The 13,378-nt window shown below is 46.7% G+C and overlaps 1 protein-coding gene across 3 annotated transcripts; it reads right to left on the bottom strand.

Moving 5' to 3' along the window:
- Positions 1-990: 990 nt before the first annotated feature.
- Positions 991-12,616, bottom strand: LOC122384102. 3 transcript variants are annotated; one of them, XM_043371120.1, is made up of 9 exons: positions 12,098-12,616; positions 10,625-10,907; positions 8,922-9,034; positions 7,317-7,511; positions 5,700-5,845; positions 2,818-2,966; positions 2,157-2,278; positions 1,800-1,949; positions 991-1,448 (listed from the first exon to the last, which is right to left on the bottom strand). In XM_043371120.1, the coding sequence occupies exons 4-9, from the start codon at positions 7,351-7,353 to the stop codon at positions 1,285-1,287; spliced, it is 768 nt and encodes a 255-aa protein (XP_043227055.1). In that variant the 5' UTR covers positions 7,354-7,511; positions 8,922-9,034; positions 10,625-10,907; positions 12,098-12,616; the 3' UTR covers positions 991-1,284. The 3 variants fall into 3 exon arrangements, with proteins under 3 accessions (XP_043227055.1, XP_043227053.1, XP_043227054.1); XM_043371118.1 differs by lacking the exons at positions 7,317-7,511; positions 8,922-9,034; positions 10,625-10,907; positions 12,098-12,616 and adding an exon at positions 6,105-6,563; XM_043371119.1 differs by lacking the exons at positions 7,317-7,511; positions 8,922-9,034; positions 10,625-10,907; positions 12,098-12,616 and adding an exon at positions 6,105-6,554 and having other exon boundaries at positions 5,700-5,842.
- Positions 12,617-13,378: the final 762 nt, after the last annotated feature.

Genomic DNA, 13,378 nt, shown 5'->3' with positions numbered 1-13,378 from the left:
AAAAAAAACTTCATATATATGTATAGTGCCGCTATTTTGACTTCCTTTTAGCTCCTGTGACGTCATCTTTGACCTGCCCTGAAAATGACCTCAGTAAAAATTATAGACCTTATCCATGTGTACCCTTTACAGTTTACCGCTTGTCGCTATCTTGCTTTATTCTCGAGATCTCGCTGTCGCTCCCGCTCGTAATAATGGACAGGTCATAAAAACGACCTGACCTGAGGTCAATGCAGGGCGATAACCAGTTTTTTTATTATCGCATATGAATGACAATCGATAAGGCTTTAATCGTCATCAGACAAAATTGCAACTTTCAGTGGGGAAAATATCAAGGTCACTCTTAGAAAAATAGGACAAAAGGTCACGTGATCAAAATTTTCAAAAATTGAAAATTCGAGATAGCCAAAAAGTTTGTTGGTTGATTGTGAGTTGAACCATATAAGTTTTTATGGTAAAAAAACAATAGTCTCTGAGTTATAGGCCTCCAAACATAGGGCTGCAGCGCGAACTCCAGGAATTGCCCGAGGCTATATCTCGGAAACCGTTGTTTGAAGAAAAAAATCCTTGCCACAGCTGGCTTCCCCGCCCATCACAACCCCTTACACCAGTTTTCAACGAAGAATAAAATATGAGGGTGCAAATTTAATTTTTTATTTGTCGATTTGTCGTGGAACGCCCCAATAGATATAGGCAGATGTAACGTATACCGCGATATAAATTGTGGTAGGAAGTACCGCCCGATTTTCTGTTTACCTACCTATAGGAGTGGACGGCGACATAGGTCTAGGGTCAGCTCAATTTGAAGTTCACGACTTACAAATACCTACAAGTTACCAACAAGGCAAGCCATTTTCCTCATCAAGTCAAAGTATCAAGAGAAAGACATATTTGATGAGGATCCCGTTAGCCGACGATGATGGTTGACGATCTCGTGGAGAGCTTTACAGCCGAGGTGCATCGGCATATGCCTTTTCAATTAATTACAACTAATGCGTTTAATTTTATTTTTCAGGCAGTATTAAAACAATTTTTTCCATGTCATTAGATATGCAGAACTGTTTACAATGATTTTTTTTCGCTGGTTAGGTGAAGAAACGGCCCATGAATGGTGCTGTTCAGTGTTCATGCAATTACGGGTCAGGCGGCTCGGAACGGAACTCAGTTACGCCGTAGTGCTGTGTTGCAAGGCAATGCATCCAGAAACATCGCTGAGCCTTCAGAGCGGTTTTCGGCCCCCTTCCTGTGCAGATGTAGAGTGACTGTCACTGCCGCCGCCGGCGTTCAGAGCTGGCCGGCCGGCGGCGGCGCGCTGGTCGGACGCGCCGTCTCCGCCCTCGTCTCCGTCTCTGTCTCCGTCTCTGTCACAGCCGCCGTCTCCGTCTCTGGCTCGCTGGTGTACTGAGGCGGCGGTTCGCCGGGCACTGCCGCCACCACCGGGGCAGAGTCTGTAACGGAGCCAGGGACGGGACGCCGTGAATGGTCGGTAATTGAACTTCTGGATAACAGAAACTGGCTGATTCGTCCATTTTTTTATGTCATTCCGTCATTCAGTACGTCACTATTCTTACCAAGTGCTGGAAATAAAAATGGCAAAAACGTTTAAAAACAGTCATATGAGATCAATTTATTTGATTTTTAATCGTTTCATAAACTAATTCGATCGGTCAACAAGTTTAAACGGAAGCTATCGATGAAAAAACAAAAGACCACGACCACCCGACAACACGGCGGTGCAAAATACAGCCAGCCCTCCCCACGGTAGCGCCCGGTGCCCTCTCGGAGCGCCTCTGACTGACCTGGCTGGACCGGTATGAAGTTGATGTCGGAGTACTTGGGCGGCAGCAGGGCCCGCGAGATCACCGGCCGGCCCGCCTGGCGGTCCTCAGCGTTCACCAGGCCCAGGCTGTCAAAGTGGTAGGCCAGGTACTCCTCCTCCAGGTCAGAGTCTGCCGGCGGGCAGGTCACGGCCGGGTCAGATAACCGGTCCGGTGGGTCGTCTATGACACACGCTCTGGTCAACGATGTGTCATGCCGTCATACGTGTCACCAACAAAACGTTTAAGTTTGGCGTTATGCAAATAACTACTTTCACAACTAAACCGTCTTCGGCCTTTCCATCGCACATGGAGAACCTATACCTATCCTGTTCTGACCTTCTTCATTGACGAATGTGACGAGGAATTTGATGCACCTGTAGGCCAGACAGGTGCAGAGGAGGGAGGCCAGCAGCACGGCAAACATGGTCAGCCACGCCGCCTTCATCCCGCTCCAGAACCTGCAGCCAACCAGAACATCGGCACTGAATCACTTCTCTGGATCTGGCATGATTAAAAAAGTCTGGAAAGTAGATAAATCACTGGAGAGTGGAGAATGTAAAAAATAACCCCAGATAAACAGTAAAACTCAATATTTCCTTGCTTTGACACAGCAGCGAAGCCGAAAAAATCTTATTCGGCAAGGTTAAAATAAAATGCTTAATAATTAACATAAAAATATTGACTGCTGACAAATATTATTTTCGATTGAGAAACGGCCTCTCCTCTCGAGGTCCTACATCGTGCCGTTCTCTGCTGAGGCCCCACTCATCCTCATCAAACATATGCATTGTTCGACCGTGTGTTTTCGGCACGGGCTATTCTGAGGCCGACGCCGGCCAATGAGGCAATGATGCTATGATTCACCGTTTACCGATCCTTCCAGACGGCCGGCCCGAAATCAATACCCGACCGCCGCCACCGGCACCCACGGTCGGTACGTAAACTGCAGTTTACCGCGCCTCCCGCCTGATGACGCTGCCCGTCGCTCGGCTCTCACCAGGTGCCATCGACCGCGATCTCGGGTCGGGGCGGCTGGCGGCGGTCGTCGGCGGACCTCGGCCGGCCCTCCTGACAGCTGGCGGACGGCGGGCCGGCCTCTGTGCGGCGCAGCTCGTCCGGGGTGCAGCAGACGGCGCAGTAGGTGCCCTGAGGGGATACGGGGCGGGCAGAGGTCACCCAACAACACAGGGAGGTCAGCGGCGCAGCTCGTCCGGGGTGCAGCAGACGGCGCAGTAGGTGCCCTGAGGGGATACGGGGCGGGCAGAGGTCACCCAACAACACAGGACGGTCAGCGGCGCAGCTCGTCTGGGGTGCAGCAGACGGCGCAGTAGGTGCCCTGAGGGTGACACGGGGCGAGCAGAGGTCACTTTCCATCGACACAGGGCGGTCAACGGTTAGTCAGTCGCACCATTCCGTCTTTTCCATCACCAGGATAGTCAAATCATTCTCCTGCACGCCTCAACCCCCTGATCTGGGCTGGACGGTCACCTTTATCCCATGCGCGGAGCTCCACCCCGGAGCAGGCCCGTGGCCGGTTGCAGTGACCGTTAGAGGGGTTGGGTGGCCTGTCCTCTCGACAGGCCCAACCTCGGCGGAGCACCAGGATGCCCACCCAGACCAACGTCTCCCCCTAATTCCTATCATTCTTCCGGCCTTGAAATCTTCTAGTCAGACCGAATTAAACTAACAAAAAAAAAAAAAAGCAGGAGAGGGCGCAGCAGGTGCCCTGACTGTGACGCGGGGCGGATAGAGGTCACCGCTATTGAACAGGACGGCCAGCGGTCAACAGCACAGGGCAGTCAGAGGCCACCCATCGACACAGGGTATTACACAGAGGTCGACACAGGACGGTCAGCGGCCAGTCGCCAGTCACCGTCGATTAGCACGGCACAAGCGGTCGCTGGCCACCCAAACAATCGCCCATGAATGCGTTCCAACGCGATGTTCGGTCGACTCCATGGCGCGTGAAACACAATACCCCACCTCGCTGCCTTCCCTTTCCCTCCTATCCTGCATGCTCGAATATCTCCTGCAGTCACTTGCATGACACTCCAACCCAAGATTACTTTACTTATAACTCCAGCCCATTTCCAAACCTTCTCTATCTCCCTCTCTCCCACTTTTTAGTTGAACGGCAAAAACAGCAGACTCACTGGATCACGGTGACTCCACACGGCCGGTCATAGAACATGCGAAGTGTTTACGAGACTTATCGAGGTGACCAAGCTGAGAGCTCACAACGCCTATCCCAGTCCTGCGGGCTTTGCAAGTTTGTTTAAAGGGACTATCCCACCTTTAACATGGGGTTTGAGTTGAGATAGCCAAGTTTGCGGCGAGGTTCAGAAACCACTATCTATCTAGTTTGCAACCCCCGCGGCCTCTTGGTGTTGAAGAAATTCGTTCCCTTCATTTGAAAATGGGCCTTGTACAAGGCCCTATCTTCAACATGGAGCGACCGTTAGTGTGACGTCACCTCGTTTAGTCATTCTGATTTAAATGGGTTTGTTCGTTGAAAAATCGCTTAAAACTTGGTCTGAACTTTGTTGTGGTGCCTACAGAGTAAAAAGAATCAGCTTTATGACAGTAATGTGGCCTGGGGAAGGAGGTAATTTTGGGCTGTGACGTCACATATTTGAAAGTTTGTGTTTGGAATATGGGAAGCCTAAGATGTTTTATGAAAAATAAATGCCAGAACCGTGTTCCTGGTCATCCAATCTATAAAGTCGGGCACAATTTAACTGGTTTTAACAACATTTTAGAAGGTGGGATAGTCCCTTTAACATATATCCTGTTGGCAAAGCCAAATATAACCTCAGGAGATAGCAGACCAACGTCCGCTCCAAATAATTTTCCAGGCAGGCAGGCCAATAATCCCGGTTGTGTAATGACAGGGGAACGGGGAAAACAAACAGACACATCTTTCGCGATATGCTGGGTAGCAGGCGAGTGGACGAACTTTTTGTCGCAAGCTCTTAATTTTGCCGTGCTTAAGCATGACTTAGGATGATTGGAAGGCAAAAAAAGGTAATACGGCACATGGTTGATAATATGCGCTATTAACATGATAAAATGCTTGTTAATTGTTATAGCTAATTTACGCCATAAACTTAAAGCTACGCAACATGCATGGGAGAGGCGGGAGAATTGGGACGCAGAATAGGGGCACGCAAAAATAAAAAAAATGGGCAGCATCCTTGCATGATTTTTGCCTTTGCCTTCTTATTTTACGTGTCGTGCAACTTTGGGAAGTCTTAGCAACCTTTTTCTGGCCGTCGGTTGCGCTATGCGGGCTGAGCATTAAAATATCTCTTTTTTTTCTCGTGTTTTTCTGAGTTGTCTGTGTATTTCAAATGACAACTTATATTTCTTTGAACATGTCACGTCTTAATGCGATTGCTGGTTTGCATGAACACGCTATGTGAAGTGAGAAATGACCAAAAAATGCGTGACTTAATATGGCGGTGTGTGGGATAATGGGACACTTGTTCCAAATGGTGCAAATAGTAAAGAGGTGCAAAAAGATGTATTTGCACTTCCATGTTTTGGATGGGGTTGCAGCTGCACCCCCTAGCCACAAATGCATCAAAGCGAAGAGTGACCAGAAAGTCTTACTCTGGTAAGGAAAATGTGCATTCAATGGGAACTTTGTTATCGTGCTTGACAATCCCGCCCTTTAACGAAACAGATAGTGTGAAGATAAGTTCCAATGTATCAAATGATTGCCTAGTTATAGACACGACAATAATTTGAGATTGTCATTGTCCATACCTGGTATTGGGACAATGACAATCTCAATAAACATGGCCTTAGAAATGAGTCCCAATTCTCCCGCCTATCCCCTAAGTATCGTATCGTAAAAGAGTAGCGTCGAACCATTACCTGATGGCAGCAGAAGGGCCGCCTCTCGGGACACCACCAGGCCTCGATCACCTGGTCGTACACCCGGCAGCAGCGGAATCTTTCTTCACGGACCTCATCACAGCCGAGACCCTGCTCCTGAAGTAGCGACAGGCCGCTCGTCTCTGCTGTAATCGACCCAGACTGTTAACATCTCTCTCGCTTCACGTAGTGGGGCTCTCATAATTCGTGTACTACTGGTCGAATTATATCGCAGAAACACCTGGGTTAAACGCCGTAGACTCATAACAAAGATATTGGCTTATGCGAAAGTCGTAGCTCTTCTAAACGGTTGGAAGTGGGGAAAGGTTCATTGCTTTTCGCTAAACCGATAGTTCTAAGCATTGACTATAATCGTAGGTACATACACAGAGAAGAAAATCTTACTTTTGTTAACTGATGGGAAAAAGTCGGCTAAGTCACTCTCGTGTGAGCTATTCGCTTCGTCTTCTCGTTCGTTGCCTTTATCAGTCGGTACAGGTCCGTGTATCTCAAAGAATGGTCCGAAGAACTCTTGAGAGTTTTGTTCATCTTGGTTATTTTCACCCAGATCAAAGTAAAAAGTTTCAACTAGCTGGAATGGGATGTACAATCCTAGGATCACAAGACAAACTGCTTTACATGTAGGTCCCATGGTCAAAATGTGTCATTTTGCATCCACGGCGAATTTATTTAGGGGAGTTGCGTGCAGTTAGTCATTAAATTACAACTACCATTGCAAGCGATGCATGAGTGAAGCATTAGGGCATTAAAAATAAGTGATGTGATGTACCATTACATGAAATAATTACTTGATGTGAGCATTGTGTCTGATTGTGTCATGCTCTTGAAAGTTTCATTTGTATCGTTTTTGAAATATAGATTTCGTAACACGCCAAAAACGGTCTTATCGATTATCGGTACCTCCACACGAAGGGAGATAACACCATTTACATTGTTTTGCAAATATGGAGTTATGACGTCACTTAAACGTCATTCACTCCAAAAGCTTTCAATTTGTCTGAAATGGGGTGCGTGAGTGCGTACGGCCGACAGATGGACGTGTATTTCACGCTCCTGAAATAAAATTTTGATCTGTTTCCAAAATGATAAAGATGAAGAAATTACAAAGGGTGAATAAAATGGGAAAAGACTTCTGATTCGAAAGACAAAACAAAATCGCTTATATGCCTACTTTTCGTAACGTTTTGTTATTTTTACAATCAAAGAATGAAAAACATGGAAGTTTCTGAGTGAGACATTTATGTATATGTATCTGCCTTTCCCAAAAGTGCATGGTGGAGCGAGTGTTAGGCCTTTAAGTAAGAACGCGCTACAGCGACACGACATAAGGACCGTACAGCGTGTTCAATGACGTCTTTCAAGGTGGGTTGACAGTTGACACGAGGTCATTAGTTTTGTATGACGAGCATAAGTCGGTCGCTGTGCTTCGTATGACGCATATACATAATTTGGCCGGCTTATTTCGTGCCTATGTCTACACATGAGCTATATTCCTTGTATAGGCAGTAAAAATTATCAATAGAATCCTGGCAATAGAATCTGACGAAATTTATTCAAGAAAAAGGACAAACAAAATGAGACATGATATAAAAATACCTTGGTAAACAGACAAATGAAAGGATGCCGTTTCCATGTCACTGCCTGAGTCCCACTGTAGCTGGTTCACAACAATGACACGCGCACCAGAGGTGGAAACTTCACAGGCCTCAATATATCTTCAATAGCAATGCTGATTTTCATAGCTGGATGATAGCGCCATTGAAATGAGCTGCCTGCACGAAGTTCAGGAGCCTGAAAGGACAACAAAAGGCATTGGGGCACTATTATACGCACTATGATTACAATAACGTTTCTCCATCATATAGCTTCGATATTTTATAATTCGGCATTATCATTTTATGTCTATTACAGTCATATGTAGGTACAGGGTCTTTCATAATGAAGGTTATTTTTAAAGCGCGAAGTTTAGGGTGTTTGTAAATAGTAAGAGCATAAATTTTGTATTTACATTATTGAAAATTTCTTGGAATTTCTGTTGATGCATTTAAAACCGTCACAGCTCACCAAACTTCCCCCCTGTGCGGACATGAAATGCCTCCCCTACAACACGGGTCAGCTCTTTTTCACGTAGGAGTTTTGGGTGGTCGTGGGAAGCGGCTCACTGAGGGACTGACGGCTGTCCACCGTAAGTTTGGGTACACTTTCAAAAGAAGCACAGTGTCCGCTCTAAAATGATCCAAGGCTTGTGGACAGATTCCAAAATGTCACGGTTGACTGCAAGGAACAAAACGCACGGAAGGTCATGTTTTGGGCTGCCGTGGTCGACCGGCGGGTCTTCGTCCACTGGTTCGCTTCTGGCTCATCAGTGACCGGGCCAGCTCATCTGAGACTGCTTAAGAAAGAACTATGGCCTCATGTGCCTGGCGGGGTTCGAAGGCAAGGCCTCTGGTTTCAGCAGGACGGCACTGATGTGACGCAACGGCGGCTGGGCGCCAGTGGTTGGATGGCAGCTTTGACAGACGGGTGATCAGCCGTCTCACTGAGTGGCCATGGCCAGCTTGGAGCTCTGATCTCTCACCGATGGACTTCTGATTTTGGGCCCAGAAGTCGTCTTGGCCACAGAAGAGACCCTTCCAGTGACCCTTAAAGAGCTACAGGTCACAGTGGAGAGGTTTGCTGCAAGGATGTGCGCGGAGGATGTGAAGCGCGTGGTGCCCCATTTGCGTCAGCGGGCCGAAATCTGTGTCCGAAAGCGAGGCGACACAGTTCAAAATCCATGAAGGGTATCTAAATGTGAGTCATGTGTACATAATTTCCCATGATTTCTTATTTCATTCGGGTATTGACAATAGCTTTGCGATGTATATCACCTGAGCTATGGCTACTTTAAAAATAACATTCATTATGAAAGACCCTGTAGTCACGCCATAGTACGCTTTAGCTTCTCATATACATATCATCTCTTATTTCTCTATCCCTACCTCTCATTCTGTCTCTTTCGTTTCAGCGCTCTCCCTCTCTCCCTCCCTCTCCCGCTCTCTCTCTCTCTCTCTCTCTCTCTCTCTCTCTCTCTCTCTCTCTCTCTCTCTCTCTCTCTCTCTCTCTCTCTCTCTCTCTCTCTCTCTCTCTCTCTCTCTCTCTCTCTCTCTCTCTCTCTCTCTCTCTCCCCCTGCCCCACGGCTGCCCTCTCACCCCTCTCACCGGGGAAGATCTGTGTGTAGAGCGGTGCTCCCGGCGTCACGGCGCAGCAGGTCAGTGTTAGGATGACGGCAAACGCCAGCACACACACCGACAGTGAGATCAGCTGCCCAGGTCTGAAGGTAAACCAGTCAGTCATCAGCAGGCACATCAGTCCTCAAAAGACACATCTGAGAAAATTTACCGCATCTTGAAACGTGCCTAAGAAAAATAACATGATTCATTACAATGTAATTTACAGTTTTGAAATGATATTCTAAAGATAATTAGTCACGTTGAAAAATTATATCAACTTGTACCTAATGCGCCCAACGTGCAGCTTCCAACTCAAGCATTTCAAGACACAACTGAGGCTCTCGTGACTCAAGACTGCAAATGCATCGTGTAACTCAACCCTCTCCCGCAACTCTCACCTCCCCCTGTGAGCGGCCCACGTCTGCAGCAGTGTGCGATTGTGCGATTCTCGTCTGCCGGTAGTGTGCGACTGTGCGACTCTCGTCTACCGACTCTGAGTGACCATATGACTCACGTCTGCTGGCAGTGTACGACGCACCTCTCTCCTACATATACCGGGTGGCCCAAAAAAAACGTTCCGAACTTTGGAGGCCTATATCTCAAATTCGAGTGCAAATAACGAGCCAAAATTTTCATCAAGGTCGCGTCACTTCTTTGCGCATTGGTAGGATGCCAAATTATAACACTGTAACATTATTTTCAAGCCAGCAATCTTATGTTGAATTTTTGCTCTTTTTGCCGATGTTGAACGGCAGTAATGATTGGCTTAGACGTACCATGTTAGAAAAAAGAATGGAAAAATAGAACACGTGAATGAAACCAGCACGTGTGTTGTTATTTTATAAATATTTTTGTCCCCCTTATGTGCCAAATATTCAAATGCTGAGCCAAAATAGTGTTAATGGATGCCATTTGTTTTAACAAGTCCTGTTTCGAGCAGGAGTGGCACGGTGCATGGGTTACTGCTGATCGCCCTCCCTTCAAGAAGATCAAACAGTAAATCGACCGAATAAGGAAAAAAGCTAGAGGGAATGTGTCACCCTGAGGCCTGAACCATCAATGAGACTAGTTGCCAGTAGCAGCCATGGCTGCAGGCCGTGGTGCCGAGATGGAAGTGGCCCGTTCACTCACATTTAGTAAACATCTGAGCAAAAAAGTAATTTTTACATGGCATGCTAGAAACACGAACCATTTAAAAAGTAATTGACCGAATAACATAAAAATCATACCATTTACTGAAAATGTATGCCGCATTGACTATTGGAAGTTGTAATGTTGTATCGTTATCGCTTTCTGAGAAATATTGATTTTAAGTTGGGAACGTTTTTTCTGGGCCACCCGGTATGTGACTTACGTCTTATGACACACAACACTGAGTGACTAGGCGACTCACGTCTGCTAGTACATACAATACATGCCTCTAGCGTGCGACTCACGTCTGCTGACAGTGTACGACTCACGTCTGCTAGCAGTGTGAAACTCAGGTCTGGTGACAGTGTGCAACTCACGTCTGGTGACAGTGTCTGTTTCCGTCTGCCGGCAATGTTCGACTGTACGACGCACGTCTGCTGGCAATGTACGATCGTGAGGCTCACGTCTGCTGGCACTTTAAGGCTCACGTCTTCTGGCAGTGTATGACTCACGTCTGCTGGCAGTCTACGACTCACGTCTGCTGGCAGTGTTCGACTCACGTCTGCTGGCAGTGTCCCGGGTCGTGGCCGCCAAAGAACTCGGCCTCTGGACAGCAGTAGGCGCAGTCGGCGCGCACGTGGCAGCAGAAGCTGTGCTCGGGCGGGTCCAGCTCGGGCCGCGGACACGTCCAGTTGGCCTGGTCCGCCGGACAGCAGACGGACACATTGGCCGGGCTCAGGGAGGAGGGCTGGTGGCACGGGGCGCCGACCCCCTGCAGCAGCGGGTAGTACAGGCCACTCGGCACCAAACGGTCCGGCCCCGGGTGGTGTGTGGCTGAGGACGCTGGAAACAAACAAACACACCAGCTGAGGAGCAAAGGGTAACAAGGAATGGAATGAGCTCGAACGATTCATAGTTCTTTGCGAATGGCAATGTCATGTATTATTCTGTGAGAATCTCGCAGCCCGTAAGTAACCCACTACACACGATGCCTATATACAATGCGTTTCGATCCGGTTTGGTGTCCCTGCTTTGCCTTCAAACATCCACGCAGAGCGGTTTGTAAATAAACTACGCGGCACGGCCTACGACCCACCAAACACGCACATTGCAGGTAGCAAACTAGCAAATAAAGCGTTTGCCGTGCAGAACATGACGCAACTTGATAATAGCCTTTTTCACGACGGCCATCTGGTACACATTTGGTGCACATCTGGTACAGATTAGGTGCAGATTTGGTCAAATCAGGTTCAGTGTGTCTCTTAGCAGCTATCAGCTAGGGTTGCACTAATTGCTTATATGCTTGCTTTGTCATATTATCAGAGAGCATCATCGATTAAAACACTGAAATAAATTCATAAAATGAAGATATTTGCTGTAAAAGAAATTAGGTGCAGATTTGGTCAAATCAGGTGCATTCGCCGGATAGCCCGTCGTGAAAACGGCTAAAACCTACGAGCTGCCAGCAAATACGGCAGAAAATCGCAAAAAAATCCGCATTGCCACTACCGATTTAATCACACATGCCGCTTAATAAAAAGAGGAAAGATTAAACCCTGCTTAATTACAGTTCATAGATTTCGTTTGGTGCTTCAAATGCAGATTTTAAATAATGAAACAGCTGACACTCCCAGCTCATAGCCTTGCCTCAGGCCACTTTATCAAGCTAAATAACACGCCAGACTGGGTTCAACAAGACAGATGACGCTCTCTACTTGTTTAATGGCGTCATTTGCATATCCTCCAATTTTGCTCCGCTCCATCGGTCAAACAGATGTCCCGTCCGAGGTCCGACCCTCATCGACGCTGGTCTCTCTGAATGGCCGACGGAAATGAAATGATGAAGCTCATTCGATGACTGTTTTAGGAGCCTTCTCATTCGATAACTGCATTAGGAACGAAATAGCTATGACTATCAGAGGCAGAGGTCATATTTGAATAAGTTCCGTCCCTACCACTTATATAAAGGAAATGAAATATGCGCGATTTACCAAGAGATCAGATCAGGCAGCTTATTAGCATCGCTCACTTACCTCTTGCAGCCTGTGCCAGCCCAATGGCGGGGCTTAAAACCAAACACATTATCTGTATGGCCAGGAGCATCAAGATTTCTTCTGTGCTCGATGGCACATCCAACTCATGTCTGCCAAATGCATCTATGCCGGTCAAGTTTGATGAATATGTGCTTTAGGCAAATGCAAGCGATTTGCATAAACGTAGCTTTAAATCTCATGCAAAATAAGCTTAATGAAATTTGATAAGTTAAATGAAACCTCTCTATATCTGTTCATAACAAGAGGAAGTAAAGTAAGCGTGGTAATGAGAAATGTTAAAACTGGACTAATTTGGGTCATCCATGCTGAGAACAGTGAACTCTAATGAGAATTTGCTCTGATTTATATAAAAAGACAATTGATTTTCACATAGCTTGCAAAACAAAACGTGCTGGAAACATCTCTAGACACCTCAACTGTAAAGCCGAACGATTGGAAGGTGAGGTGGGGCGGACGCGATAAATCTAAAGACAAGTCTTCAAATCAAAAACCAAAAACTATTCACATCAACCACAAAGACGGCCAGAATTGTGCACTGTTATTTCCTACGGGCATTGCATAGGCGTTTGCACCTCATGATGATTCAAACGTCCTCATGATGATGAAAACGTCTTTGTATTTCATTGTTTCTATCGACTGATTGCGTTTAAATCGTTTCTCTTAAGTCAAATATAGAAGTCAAGCACATTCCACTTCGATTGTATCGTTCTTCCGTATTCATCTACAAGAGAAAGGCACTTACTGTCAATGGCACCACTCGATAAAAAACTAATGCATCATTTCTTTCCGATCAAGCTCCACATTCCTGCTGACAAACTTCTTCTATTATGTCTATTCATAGATATACGTCAGGCCGAAATCACATCTACCCCTGGCTTTATCCAACACATGGCGACCTCCTCCAAGGACACGGTGCTAAAAATGGCCGCCGGTAACTCCACGATGTTCGTCTACTTCTTGTCGTCAGTGACGTCAATAGGCGTGACGTCAGTCGGTGATGACGTCAAACGACAGACAGGCGGAGGCGTCACACGAGAGGCCAACAATACCTACATACAATTATATTTTCTTTATGCTTATGTCCGGTTACCCTGTGCCAGCGCAGAGCTGTGAAAGACAAGTGATTTACCTTCGCTTTATTTGTTAACCGTTTATAGTAACTAGACATCTGGAGAAAGGTTAAATAATGGACCTATTTCTGTAGCAAATGTCTATGTTTATAGGTCTAGTATCTATGTTCATAGCTTACTTCGCAGGGAA

This window comes from Amphibalanus amphitrite, unplaced genomic scaffold (genome assembly GCF_019059575.1).
Source record: "Amphibalanus amphitrite isolate SeventyFive unplaced genomic scaffold, NRLGWU_Aamphi_draft 000181F_arrow, whole genome shotgun sequence".
NCBI lineage: Eukaryota > Metazoa > Arthropoda > Thecostraca > Balanomorpha > Balanidae > Amphibalanus > Amphibalanus amphitrite.
This window is presented reverse-complemented; position numbering and strand designations above follow the sequence as displayed.

Coding starts and splice junctions, on each gene's coding strand:
- LOC122384102 (XM_043371118.1), bottom strand. CDS start 6,351: ATGGGACCTACATGTAAAGCAGTTTGTCTTGTGATCCTAGGATTGTAC. Junction 5,846..6,104: donor TTTCCCATCAGTTAACAAAA/GTAAGATTTTCT, acceptor GGTCGATTACAG/CAGAGACGAGCGGCCTGTCG. Junction 1,449..1,799: donor CTTCATACCGGTCCAGCCAG/GTCAGTCAGAGG, acceptor GCTCCGTTACAG/ACTCTGCCCCGGTGGTGGCG.